The sequence below is a fragment of the Cannabis sativa genome, chromosome X (genome assembly GCF_029168945.1).
Source record: "Cannabis sativa cultivar Pink pepper isolate KNU-18-1 chromosome X, ASM2916894v1, whole genome shotgun sequence".
In the NCBI taxonomy this organism is placed as follows: domain Eukaryota; kingdom Viridiplantae; phylum Streptophyta; class Magnoliopsida; order Rosales; family Cannabaceae; genus Cannabis; species Cannabis sativa.
In genome coordinates, this window is record NC_083610.1 from 19,939,694 (window position 1) to 19,954,759 (window position 15,066).

Sequence of the window (15,066 nt, forward strand, 5' to 3'; positions counted from 1 at the left end):
AAATTCATGAGTTGCAAGTTATTGTTAATAAATTAAAAGTGCTCAAAATTGAACTTCCCGAGGCATTCCAAGTTGGTGCAATAGTGGCAAAATTGCCACCATCTTGGAAGAATTATAGGAAGAGAATCCTTCATAAAAATGAGGATTACTCTTTGGAAGAAATCCAAAAACATATTCGAATCGAAGAGGAATCGATATGTAGGGATAAGCTTGTGGAGGGGTCTAATGAAGAGACTTCCAAAGCAAATGCAACTTCCAAAGTTCCTAATAAGAACAAGGGAAAGACCAAAAAGGGTAATAACTTGGGTCCAAAGTCTAAACCAAACCAATTCAAAGGTGGAAAAGGTCCATGTTTTGTGTGTGGCAAACTTGGACACTATGCTAAAGATTGTAAGCATAGAAAAGACTTTAAGGGACCCAAAGTAAATGCTATCGAGGAGGATATCATTGCTACTCTTAGTGAGGTGAATTCCGTGCAAGGGAAAGTGAAGGGATGGTGGTATGATACATGTGCCACCGTTCATGTCACATATGACAAATCATTGTTCAAGACCTTTGAAGAGTCAAAGGGTAACCATGAGATCCAAATGGGCAATGAGGTCAAATCAAAGGTACTAGGCAAAGGTACCATTGATGTGTTTTTCACCTCTGGTAAGAAAGTCACATTGGTGAATGTGCTTTATGTGCCCGACATGAATAGAAACTTGATTAGTGGTGACTTACTTGGAAAGCCCGACATTAAGGCCGTTTATGAATCCGGTAAGCTCATACTTACCAAGTCTAATGTATTTTTGGGCAAGGGTTACTCTTGTGAGGGAATGGTGAAATTGTGCACCAATGATGTAACTTTTAATGTTAGCAATAATAAAGCTTCTAGTTCCACTTATATGATTGAGCATGATTCTTTATTTTTGTGGCATCTTAGATTAGCTCATATTGGTTTTTCTACTATGAAAAGAGTTAAAAAATGTGGCATGATTGATTGTGATATAAGGAATTATGGTAAATGTGAAACTTGTGTAAAAGCAAAGATGATTAAAAAACCTTTTCCAAATGTTGTGAGAAATTCAAAATTGTTAGATTTAATTCATAGTGATTTATGTGAATTAAATGGTATTCTAACTAGAGGTGGTAAAAGGTATTTTATTACTTTTATTGATGATTATAGTAGATATACTTATGTATATTTGTTAAAGCAAAAAGATGAGGCCTTTGGTGCTTTTAAGATTTTCAAAGCGGAGGTTGAAAATCAACTTAACATGAAAATAAAAGTGTTGAGAAGTGATAGAGGAGGTGAATACTTCTCTAATGAATTTACTCATTTTTGTGAGGAAAATGGTATAATTCATGAGAGTTCGGCACCACATACACCACAACAAAATGGTGTAGCTGAAAGGAAGAATAGAACATTTCTTGAAATGGTCAATTCTATGATAGTGTACTCCAAGTTGAACAACAACTTATGGGGGGAGGCACTTTTAACCGCATGTCATATTCTTAATAGAATACCTATGAAGAAAAATGACATGTCTCCATATGAGTTATGGAGAGGAAGAAAACCAAATATTGGTTACTTCAAGGTGTGGGGGTGTCTTGCTTATTGTAAGAAGACCGAACCAAATAGAACCAAGTTGGGTTCAAGGGCCATAAAATGTGCATTTGTTGGTTATGCCAACAATAGTAAGGCATATAGGCTATTGGATGTGGAATCCAATGTTGTAATTGAATCAAGAGAAGTAGAATTTTTTGAGAATAAGTTGTATGAGGACAACTCTCAAAATTCTACACCTCTAGGTGAGAATATTTTATATAAAAATAATTCTCAAGCTTCTACTTCTCAAAGAGGATCTCAAGAGGAGAATTCTACTAAAGTTGTAGAACAACCCATTGAACCTAGGAGAGGTCAAAGGGTGAGAAAAGAGAAAAGTCTAAATAAGGATGAAATAGATTCTCAATTAATTTCTTTCTATGTGGTAGAAGGAACTAGAGAAGAAGTAATAAGGAAAATTCCTTTAATACTTCTTATTGAGAATGATCCTAAGACTTTTCTAGAAGCCATGCAATCTAGAGATAGTGCATTTTGGAGAGAAGCAGTTGATGATGAGATGGACTCAATTCTCTCCAATGACACCTATGAAGTTGTGGATCTTCCGCAAGGATGCAAAGCAATTGGGTGTAAGTGGATATTTAGAAAGAAATATCACACTGATGGCTCTATACAAACCTTTAAAGCTAGGTTAGTAGCTAAAGGTTTTAGGCAAAAGGAGGGTATTGATTATTTTGATACTTATGTTCCTGTTGCTAGAACAACTACCATAAGGGTGTTGTTTGCATTGGCTTCATTACACAACTTGTATGTTCATCAAATGGATGTAAAAACGGCATTCCTAAATGGTGACCTTGATGAGGAGGTCTATATGGAACAACCCGAGGGGTTTGTCCTACCAAACAATGAACATAAAGTGTGTAAGTTGAAGAAATCCTTATATGGATTAAAGCAAGCTCCGAAACAATGGCATGTCAAGTTTGACAATGCTATTCTTTCAAATGGCTTTAGGCATAATAATGGAGACAAGTGTTTGTATTCAAAAACTTGTAAAAATTATGTGATAATTGTTTGCCTATATGTGGATGACATGTTAATCCTTAGTGATAACATGAAAGGAATAGAAGAAACTAAGAGGTTTCTTTCTTCAACCTTTAAAATGAAAGACCTTGGAGAAGTCGATACTATTTTGGGTATCAAAGTTACAAGGCATAGTGGGGGTTTTGCTTTAGGGCAAGCACACTATATTGAGAAAGTGTTGAATAAGTTTAGCCATATAAAGGTTAAAGAGGCCAACACACCATTCGATCATAGTAAACCACTAGTTAAAAATAGTGGTAGAGCAGTGGCTCAATTGGAGTATGCAAGTGCTATAGGGAGCTTTATGTACGCTTCTCAATGTACAAGGCCCGATATATCATTTGCGGTGAGTAAACTTAGTAGGTTTACTAGTAATCCAAGTGTGGATCATTGGAAGGCAATAGGGAGAGTTTTGGGTTATCTAAAGAAAACCAAAAACCTATGCCTTCACTACTCCAAATTTCCTTCAATTTTGGAAGGATATACCGATGCAAGTTGGATAGCCAACCTTGGGGATAATTTGTCCACAACAGGTTGGGTATTTACCCTTGGTGGAGGGGCGGTTTCTTGGGGGTCTAAGAAACAAACTTGCATTTCTCATTCCACAATAGAAGCGGAGTTTATAGCTCTAGCTGCCATTGGGAAAGAGGCTGAATGGTTAAGAGATCTCTTAATTGAGATTCCAATTATTAAAGAGGATGTATCTACAATATCGATACATTGTGATAGCCAAGCAACATTGGCTAGAGCATATAGTGGAGTATATAATGGGAAGTCTAGACATATTAGTCTAAGACATGGATATGTAAGTGAGTTGATTCAAAGAGGAGTCATCTCAATATCCTATGTGAGATCAAGTGAAAACTTGGCGGATCCGTTTACGAAGCCACTAACTAGAGATTTAGTGGAAAAGACTTCTAAAGGGATGGGACTAAAACTCCCTAAACCGGTTCACAATTGAGGGTAACCTATCTTAATACTAGTAACTTTACTAGTGTTAGGTTCAATAGGTAAGAACAAATCAATGTGTGAACAAATGTGATAAGTACTATATGTCCCATCCTATAAAGTTGTGAAGTACTTAGTGAGTTACCAATTTGAGGGTTAGACTTTTAAAAGTCTTTAATAGAATTCAGTTTGGAAAACAAGTATTTTGGTAACAAATACTGTAAGAATTCTACCTATATTGACCTCGAGGGTGGTGCCGCCCTAAATGAGAAATAGGGAGTATATTTTCTCAACAAGGTCAATGAATGGAATGTGCACAAGGCCATTAACAGTGCAAAGCGAGACATGAGGTCTTGGGTGAACCTAGCAAAGGTGTGTGTGTCATTACCGTTTTATTATAAAGAAAAGTTGGTTCAATGCTTTGTCAACCAAATTTTCAATAAAATTTGTGATGATTACACTATGGTTAAGTTCAAGTTGAAAAACACTTAACTTTATGCACTTAAGCAATGACTCTATAGAGAGTGTTGATTTATTCAATCAAAGTGGGGGATATATGATATATTTGATTGATTAAATAAAGTGTTACAATGAGGTATCACAAATTTTAATCTAGTGGGGGAATGTTATATTATTTATTATATAATATAATGTTTAAGATTAAAATTGTGATATGTTATATATATTATTACATATAATATAATTGGGAATTATATGCATGTAATAATCACAATATTATGTGATTGGGAGTTACATATAGTTGTAACATATAAGAGGTGGAGTTAATATTTTGTAACTTCCACATGATCACTAATTAAGTGTGTAAAGAGTGGTTACACAACTTAATTTTTGAAATTCAAAAACTATAATTCAAATATAGTTGTTGGGGATTGAATTTTATCATTTATAATGTGTATAAGTGATATAAAATAAAGTGGGAATGGTTTGGAATATGTTGGAGTGTTATTTGCAAAAGCTGAAAAATTTAGTAACTAGTAACTAGTTACTATTTTTTTCAGCATTAATAGTAGAACGTTTTTTGCTATTGGGATGGCTTTGAACAACTCCCATAACCTCCAAATCACCCATTTAATCCCATTTACACCCCATTAAGAAATGGTAACAGCCATGGGGTGTGTGATGTTTGAATTTCAAAGTTTGTGATCCTAAACACTATAAATAGAGGTCTTGGTTCATCCTTTGGGACACACTCTTCTCTTCTATCTTTCAAACACAAAGCTAGAGAGTTCTAAGGCTTGATAATTCCTAGAAGTATTTCCACAAAGCCCTAAGTGTTTCATAGAGGGGGAAATAATCTTCTTGGACAAAGGTGTAGAAACTTTGTTCAAGCTTTTGGTGATCCCCATCTCCACTTTGGGTGTTTGTTCTTCTTTCTTATTTTGTTCTATTCTCAAGTTTTATATTGTTTTCTTGTCCTCCTCTAAACTCTCCTATATATCATATATTTATATATTGATTATATAGTATTATATATTTTATATACATACTATATATACACTCTTTATATCTCTACTATATATCATCTATTATATATATATATTCTATATTATATATATATATACTCTATTATATATATCCTATATCATATATATATACTCTATTATATATATATTCTATATCATATATATATACACTATTATTTCTATATGCTTTTATATAGTTTATATTTACTTGTATCTTTGAGTTTTGAGTTGTAACTCTTTTCTTTTATTTGTATTTTGTGCTTTGGGATTGTAACTCTTTATTTAATATATTGTCCTTGTAATATTTTGTTTAGAGTTGTAATTGTCTTAGTCTTTATTCATCTTATTTTTATTCTTCCATTGTAATCTCTCTATTTTTTCTAACAATTACCACAAAATAGACAGTGACTTAGTTATTATATTTTTTTTTTATAGTTTATTATATATTAATTCTTTATATTATAATGGCCGGCTAAGGAGGAAAATATTTTTTTTCAAACTTTTCCTGATAGGTTCCTAATGGGATTTGGTTACAAAAGTCCAGACCATTAAATTCTTCATCATCATATATATTGAATTCCAAACTTTAGTGATCGACCACTTCATCATTTAATAGTGCGCAAGACCAAACTAATCACTAGATAATAGATTTTAAATCAAACAAAATGTCACTTTTATCAGCACAGTTCGCTATTTTTACCAGCGCATTTCGCAAACTGCTGGCAAGGAGGTCAAAGTTTTACCAGCGTACATTTGCAGTGGCTAAAATCTAACTTTTACGCGTTGAAAAAAATTATTTTTGCCTTTTCATTTTATGCTGGCAAAAGTTCTAATACCAACATTGATTTGTCAACTCTCTTTTGCCAACGCATCACAAGTAAATTCTAATTTACCAGTGCAATACCAATTTTGCCAATACAAAAATATGTTGACAAAAATAACATTTATTGTAGTGAAAATTAGTCAATCTAATTACATTCTAATATTTTTAAATTAATTCATTATCCCAACCATTCACTAATAATTCCTCTATATAAAGCACCAAACATTTGATATCAAAATCCATGAAATTAATAATACCATATAATCAACTAATTATTATAAGTGTGTAATGGCTCACCGTTTATGTTCCCTTTCCTTGCTTATCATCCTAGCCTTGGCTAGTACCTTAGACAGCATCCATGCACTAAAGTACGTGGGCATAAACAAAGCCGGATCAACTAACGGTGGTATCAGATTCAACAATGATATCACCTTTGAATACAGCTTCCGAACCCTAATTACCTCCACAAATTTCATAAGAAGGCTGTTCCAGCAAAACTCGGCCTCTGACACGAAGGCCGTGCCAAAGATCACCTTGATCATCGAGGATATCGATGGTGTGGCCTTCGCTGTCAATGGAGAGATCCATGTCAGCGCAAGGTACATCGGGGGCTACACTGGAGATCTCAAGAGAGAGATCTCGGGTGTTCTTTTTCATGAGAACACTCATATTTGGCAGTGGAATGGTAAGGGGCAAACTCCAGGGTGGTTGATAGAAGGAATTGCTGATTTTGTGAGGTTGAAGTCTGGGTATGTACCTGGACATTGGGTTAAGCCAGGGCAAGGGAGTAAGTGGGATAAAGGGTATGATGTTACTGCTAGGTTCTTGGATTATTGTAATGATCTTAGGAATGGGTTTGTAGCTGAGCTCAACAAGAAAATGAGGAATGGTTATAGTGATAATTTCTTTGTTGAGTTGCTGGGGAAAAATATTGAGCAGTTGTGGAGTGATTACAAGGCCAAGTATGGGAATATTAACTGATCATTTATGAAATATAGTGATAGTATATGTATGTGTTCTGAGGGTGAGCCGTGCTATATGTAAGATAGCTTTGTAATAAAACATGGAAGGAATAAAATAAACCATGTCCTTATTATAAATTATAATTATATGTTATATATAGAACATGTTGTGAAAGTACTTATTTTTTTCAAGTTTGTATTTGTTCTTATTTTTTATATTTTAAAAAAGCAATTTTCAATAAATCAATATATATAAAAGTAACTTGGTAACATCTTTTCTAATTTATATATTTATATATTATATATCTATATATTGAAAATGACTATTTAACGATAATTTTTTATTTAACAATTTTTTATAATTTTTTTTTTTTATAATTTTTGGCACAATTGATAAATGGGCCGACAAAAGAGGATTATACCAACAATTTTCTTCGCCGGAGAAAATGGGCTCGCCAGTTTTAAGTGTCAACTAAATTTTCCATTTCATGAGTAAAACGGTTTTTACATCAAATAGTATGATGGGGGAATCAAAGTACTGACGAACGTAAGGCACATTCCAAAGTTAAGACGAAATCTCATATCCCTAGGTGTGATGAGGATCACCAAAGGTTCATTGATAGTAATGAAAGGTGAAAATATCAATGATTTGTATGTTCTCCAAAGAGAAACAGTTCCAGTCGAAGAAGCTAGTTTGGTGAAAGGGCTAGAATCAGATGTGCAACTATGACATCACAGGCTTGAACATATCAGTGAACAAAGCCTCAAAGAACTGCACAAACAAGGTATAATTGAAAGTTTAAATTCTTATGTCTTATCATTTTGTGAAGCTTGTGTTTTAGGGAAACAACATAAGCTGAAATTCACACCAGCAAGAAATACAAGTAAGAAGATACTCGAATATGTGCATGTTAATCTTTGGAGGCCATACAAAGTATCTACTCATTCTGGTAAGCAATATTTTTTTTTCTATTGTTGATGATTATAGTAGGTGTGTTTGGTCCTAATTACTAGCAACTAAAATGAATGCCTACAACAGTTTAGAACTTGGAAAACTCAAGTGAAAAACCAAATTGATCTGAAAGTTAAGAACTTTAGGACTGACAATGGGTTAAAGTTTATTAACTCTAAATTTCACAAGCTGTGTCAAGAATATGAGATCATTAGGCACAGAATCGTAGTTAAGACCCCAAAAAAATGGTGTTGCTGAAATGATGAATCGAATCCTGTTGAAAAAATTTAGGTGTCTGCTATTCAGTTTTAGATTTGAGAAACTATTTTGGGGGGAAGCTCTAGCTATTACAACCTATTTTATAAATAGGAGTCCAAACAAAGTTATAGGATTGAAAACTCCTTATGAAATGTGGTACAATTGAACTCCAAACCTAATGCATTTAAGAACCTTTGGGTGTACAGTATATGTACATCAATCTATTAACAAGCTAGAACCTATACTAGTTAAAGGAACTTTCCTAGGTTATGCCTTAGGTACCAAGGGTTATAGAATATGTATTTCCAAGAAGGGTAGATCAAATGTAGTAATTGCTAGAAATGTAATTTTCAATGAATTAGAATATCCCAACTTGACAGCTGGAAAATGTAGTGTGTCTCCATGTGATACAAGAAAGTCTATAAATAAGAACATTACACACATGAAAAGGAAATACAAAACCAAACATCCGAAAGAAAGTTCGTAGTCGAAAGTTATTGTGGAACCAGAAGATGATACATAGACGAAAGCTAGAGCCGAAAGATAACAAAGACCAAACAAATTTTCTGGAAAAATCCAAATAGGTAGGTCTGGAATAGTTGGCGAATGATAGAACTATAAGAGAGATTCACCCTTCGAAAAGGTTTGTCAAGGCAAATTTGATTGCGTTTGCACTAGTGGTGGTACAACAAACTGAAATTGAAGAGCCCAAAAGCTGTGAAGAGGTAATTTCATGTGTAAACAAGTCTAAATGACTATAGACCACAGATAAGGAGATGGGTTCACTCTGAAAGAATAAGACTTGGGTGGTTGTGTCGAAACCGGAGAACAAAAAGATTGTAGAGTGAAAAGGAATTCTCAAGGTGAAAGAGGAAATTATTGAGAATCAACCAGTACTGTTCAAAACCAGGTTAGTGGCTAAAGGCTTTACTCGGGTGGAAGGAATTGACTACACTAAAATCTTCTGACCTGTGGTAAAGTACAAGACGATAAGATTGATGTTATCTTTCGCAACTCAAATGGAGTTTGAAGTTGAACAACTTAATGATAAAACTGCATTTCTTAATGGGTTCTTCGATGAAGAGATATACATGAAGCAACTGCCTGACTTTTAGGTAGAACTGAAAATAATTGAATTAGTATATGTAAGCTCAACAAGTCCTTATATATGGTTTGAAACAGTCTCCAAGATAATGGAATAAAAGATTTTATACTTATATGCAACAAATCGGGTTCAAACGGTTTGCATATGATCACTGCTTATATTATAAGAATTTAGAGCAATCTACAATTGTGTTTTTATTACTCTATGTGGACGATATTCTCATCATGAGCAACGACAAATTTGTGATCAAAAGTATCAAAGCCAAGCTCAAGAGATAATTTGAGATGAAGGAGCTTGGACCAGTTCAAAAGATACTTGGTATTGAAGTACTCTCAAGGACCAAAAAGGAAGGGACGATAAGCTTAAAACAGTCTGGATACATCAAGAAAATTTTTCAGAAGTTCAACATGGAAGATGCAAAGAGTACATCCGTACTGTTGGGCATGTATTCTTAAATGCAATTGTTATACTATCTTACGTTGATTCTAAATTCAGGTGTGCCGGTTAACCTAAGTGAAACTGTTGCTGAACGATTTACATGCCCCTAAGTCACAACATATGTTAAACTGGTAAGTAATATGCTAAATCACTTTTTGGGGACTTAAACTCCAAACTAATAATTTCTTTGTCGATAAATAGCGTGACAATACCCTAAATATCAAGAAAATACTAAAAAAATAAGATTTTGAGAAAAACACTCAAAAAAACAGCAAGCCGTTTCTTAAAAATGACATGCATGTTTTTCTGGTCCTGACTGCTAAAAAAAATATATTATTTCTAGAAAAATGGTTTACCGTTTTTAATTGTAGAAACACAAAAACTTCATTTCTCCTAAGATTCTACCCCAAATTGTCAATAACTGTTCATAACACCTAATTAGGTCATACAAAACATAATCCAACAGGAAAAATTATCATCAAGCTTGTAAAACAAAAATTACCATTAATGACCAAGCTCAAACTTTGTTCAAACCCAACAACAACCATAAACATCAAAAATTGACATAATTAGTTAAGAAATAACCTCAGAAAACATACCTAAACACTTCCAACTAAAACAGCAACCAAAACTTAAAATTACATGTGAAAATCTAATCTTAAGTTAAAGAAAATAAAGGGAAGAGATTATACCTTGGCTTAACTACAAAAGCCCTTGGATTTCTACTGAATTCTCCTAGAATTTTTGGTCTGAATGTGATGAAAACCTTGAGTTTTCCTTTGGTTTACTTGTGGTCGAACCCCAAAGAGAGAGAGAAAGAGTGTTTGAACTTTTCTAATTGATGATTATAGGATAGCTTATCCATTGTTTCAGCTTATGATTAATAATAACTGCCAACTTATACACCTATAAATAGGGATAAAATTCATAGAAAAAGGGACAACAAATTAGAGAGAAAATACTATTATTAAATTTTATTGTACTCTGTATTCAAGTAAATATCTCTAATAAGAAGGATCCGTGAAGTATGTAGATTTTAACTACAAAACCATGAAAATATCTAGTGTTCTTTAATTATTATTTAATTCTGTAGTAAATTTATTACGTAAAAGACTGTGTATTTAGTTAACAAAAATCTACGTTAACACCTTCTGTCCAAAAACTTCAGTTAAGTGACAAAGTATATACACAGTAAATTTTTAGTGGTCCACGTAATATTAATTATTAAAATATTATAAAAAAATTAAAAACTTTTTTTTTCTTTCTCTTTCTCTTTCTTCTTGAAAGACCAAAACCCCCCCAACCCCTGTAACTTCTTATTCTTCCTCCACCTTTAACCCAAACAAAACTCCATCTCCGAGACAAGGAATGGACCCCCACAAGCTAACCCAAAGCAAACCCCATCTCCAAAAAATATTTTAGCTTCCTCCACATTTTTGTGGTCCACAAGGCTCCATCTCTCTCTCTCTCTCTCTCTCTCTCTCTCTCTCTCTCTCTCTCTCTCTCTCTCTCTCTCTCTCTCTCTCTCTTCGAGTTCTGCCTTGGCTCCATGCCGACGAGGTGTGTATGTCCATTAATGGAAAAATGGAGGTCATAGTGAAATCAGAGCACCTTGAAACCCCCAACCCTATGATCCCCTGAGTTCCCCTTCTCCATTTCTCTCTCTCTCTCTCTCTCTCTCTCTCTCTCTCTCTCTCTCTCTCTCTCTCTCTCTCTCTCTCTCTCTCTCTCTCTCTCTCTCTCTCTCTCTCGCTCTCGCTCGCTCGTCAGAGTTAGGAATTTTCGGCTTTGACCTATCCATCTTCGTTAGTCAATGAGCGAAAGGAAGCCAATTTTGGTTTCCCCTCGTCAAGAGCTTCAAGGATCTGTGGCCCAACCCTTCATACATCTCATTTGACCGAGAACCACCACCATCTACGGTGGAGCTCCGGTGAGCGTTTTGGCTAGCAGGAGCCCTTGGTGTTACATACCTTGTTTCGAGCTTTGAAAGCTAAAATAATTTTTGGAGATGGGGTTTGGTTTGGATTAGCTTGTGGGGGTCCAGACCTTGTCTCGGAGATGGAGTTTGGTTTGAGTTGAAGGTAGAGGAGGAAGAAGAAGTTACAAGGGGCACTACAAGAAATGTTATCTTTGCCAGCACATTTTTGTGCTGGCAAAAGTTGGTATTACGCTGGTAAAATAGAATTTACTTATGATGTGTTGGCAAAAAGGGATTAGCAAATCAATGTTGCTATTAGAACTTTTACCAGCATAAAATGAAAAGCGCTGGCAAAAATGATTTTTTCCAGCGCATAAATACGCTAGTAAAAGTTAGATTTTAGCCACTGCAAATGTACGCTGGTAAAACTTTGACCTCTTTGCCAGCGCAGTTTGCGAAATGCGCTAGTAAAAGTTACTTTTACCAGCGCAGTAACGAACTGTGCTAGTAAAAGTGACTTGTAGTGGGGTTGGGGGTTCTGGTCTTTTGAGAAGAAAGAGAAAGAGAACGAGAGAGAAAAAAAAAAAGTTTTTAATTTTTTTTATTTTTCTAAATTGTTTTTTATATCTGTAAATAATTATTTATAATATTTTAATAATTAATATTACGTAGACTACAAAAAACTTACTGTACACGTAAACAATACACTGTGACACTTAACTGAAATTTTTTAACAGAAGGGTATAGTGAGCAAAATGAAACCTGAATTCAATAGATTTTACCGTTAAAATTTTAATTTTTATTATTACGTGTTAAGAAAAAATTCAAATAATTTTACCGTCAATATTCTAAAATTAAAACTCTTGATAATTTGGCCACTAATCTTTTCTATTATTATTTTTTTCAATATTATTTTTGTTGTAAAAGTCATCTGCAATTACAAGGAAAATCAATTATCAATGTTAGTTTTGAAGGCCAAATGGATTACCGACAATCCAAGCAAGGAATGGTTTAAATCTGTGGACCAAGATCTCAAGTCCAAGTTAAGGTCTTTATGAGAAGAAAAAAAATCCAAGTCAAGGTCAATGGTGACCAAAACGCGTAAATTATGCATAACTGCAATAATGAATGATTAGAGTCCAGAGTTAATAATGCTCATTTTCATTCTACAATTTTAGGTAAAAAACTATACACTTAAATACAAAACTGTGTTAGGTAAAAGACTATACTTATATACAAAACTGTGTTAGGTTAAAGAATATTCGGCTGCTCACAATTTAGCTCAAATGTTTTTTTAGGTTAGTTAACATTTGGTATTGGATTGGAAGTGACCCGTTCACTTGCTCGCTGGAACCTAGCTAACGGGTCACTCTCCCCTAAAAAAATACAAAACTGTGTCGGCCTAACTTTTAATTTTCGACTTGAATATCTCCATCCTTTAAGAAGTGTAAATAATTTTGTATCCAATTTAGCTTAAAAAAATAAATAAAAATTTGTATCTAATTTAGCTTAAAAAATAACTAATAAATGTTTTATACTTGGTTTTTCTAAAGTTATTTTTTAGTTTGATTTGTCTTGATATCAAAATTTAATAATCATGTTTTGTTGGATTCCTCTTTAGGGTTGATTTTAATAATTTTGGTTCTTACAAACTGTTTAAAAAAGCAAACATGTTGCATTATTGAACAATTAATTTAGCAGCTCACATCTTAGCTAAGTATGCTTTATCGGCTACTGCTAGTAAGATTTGGTGACCCCTTGTTGTTGAGTTTTTTGCTCATCCAAGGTGGAGTTTCTTAAACCTTTTTTTCTAAAAATAAATAAATAAATAAAAATTTTATATCCAATTAAACTTAAAAAATAACTTAGAATTTCATTTTATTTCTCAAGACCCATTTTTTTAAATTTTGTCTTACGCTCCGTAAAAATTAGAAATCACCCTATCTGAAAACAGTGTTTAATTATATATAAAAATATTTAGTTATATTACTGTTAATTAAATTTCATTCGTTGAATACAAAAAAATGTATAAATTGTCGTGTGTAAAATAATTTAAAATTATTAATATATTAAATCCAATGTGAAAAAAAGCCTCACAAAATTAGCAATCCAATTAAGTTCTAATTCTTCATTCAATTCTAATTTTTTTTGGCAGCAAATTAATTCTTTATATTATAGAGAAATAGTCTTATATATTATCTTTTAACTTTTCATCTTCAAATTTATAGTTTAACCGGGTTGCTTCGGTAGTTTTCATGTGAGTTGCTATGTGAATTTTAGTTGTTATATAAATTGTTGTGTGAATTTTCGTAAAAATATAAAAAATATTACTATAAAATGTAAAAATAAAAGAACACATATAATATATTTATATCCAAACAAAATCATTCTGTTTTGTAATAATTATCAAGTTTTTTATCAAAAAAAAAAGTATTAGGCAATTAGAAAAGTCCAAACATAAATGTCAAGCTACTTTGGTGACCATTTCCAACCTACCATTTCTTCCCTATATATAAGGCACTTGATCTCAATCAACACATCAAATATTTATCAAAGTATACATATACACAAACAAAACCAACCATGGCTGATCACCCTTTCATTTCCCTTTCTTTACTAGTAATTATCCTAGCCGTGGCTAGCTTAGACAACATCCATGCAGTTGTTCAATACGAGGTCATAAACAAAGCCGAAACAACCAATGGTGGCATCAGATTTAACAACGATATTGGAGCTGAATACAGCAAGCAAACTCTAACCACAGCCACAGAGTTCATATGGAGGTTGTTCCAACAAAACACGGACGCAGACAGAAAGAATGTGCCCAAAATCACCTTGATCATCGAGGACATAGACGGTGTAGCCTTCGCTACCAATGGAGAGATCCATGTTAGCGCAAGGTACATCGGGGGCTACACTGGAGATCTCAAGAGAGAGATCTCGGGTGTTCTTTTTCATGAGAACACTCATATTTGGCAGTGGAATGGTAAGGGGCAAACTCCAGGGTGGTTGATAGAAGGAATTGCTGATTTTGTGAGGTTGAAGTCTGGGTATGTACCTGGACATTGGGTTAAGCCAGGGCAAGGGAGTAAGTGGGACAAAGGGTATGATGTTACTGCTAGGTTTTTGGATTATTGTAATGATCTTAGGAATGGGTTTGTAGCTGAGCTTAACAAGAAAATGAGTAATGGTTATAGTGATAATTTCTTTGTTGAGTTGCTAGGGAAAAATATTGAGCAGTTGTGGAATGATTACAAGGCCAAGTATGGGAATATTAGCTGAATTTAAGTAATTATGAGTAATGTAATAAGGATGTTATAATATGTATACTACTATAGTTAAATAAGTTTTATAATAAAACATGACCAATTCGATTTTAGTTTACCTATTTATATTTACCAGGTATTAGTATTTAATTTTTTTATTATTTAATTATTAATTTAAATAATTATAATAATAATTAAATCTAATACAATTCAATTATATTTTTTTTAAAATATATAAATTTTAATTTAATTTTAAATTTATTTATAAGAAAATATATCTAAAAAA

At 33.2% G+C, this 15,066-nt stretch overlaps 2 protein-coding genes across 2 annotated transcripts; both read left to right on the plus strand.

Annotated features, from left to right (window-relative positions):
• The first annotated feature begins 6,038 nt into the window (after window positions 1-6,038).
• Window positions 6,039-7,019, plus strand: LOC115707831 (uncharacterized). The gene has a single exon (XM_030635916.2). It carries the CDS (start codon window positions 6,170-6,172, stop codon window positions 6,860-6,862), a length of 693 nt encoding a protein of 230 aa, XP_030491776.2. The 5' UTR covers window positions 6,039-6,169; the 3' UTR covers window positions 6,863-7,019.
• A 6,976-nt stretch (window positions 7,020-13,995) lies between these two features.
• On the plus strand, window positions 13,996-14,893 carry LOC115702994 (uncharacterized). The gene has a single exon (XM_030630468.2). It carries the CDS (start codon window positions 14,098-14,100, stop codon window positions 14,794-14,796), a length of 699 nt encoding a protein of 232 aa, XP_030486328.2. The 5' UTR covers window positions 13,996-14,097; the 3' UTR covers window positions 14,797-14,893.
• The last annotated feature ends 173 nt before the right edge of the window (window positions 14,894-15,066 follow it).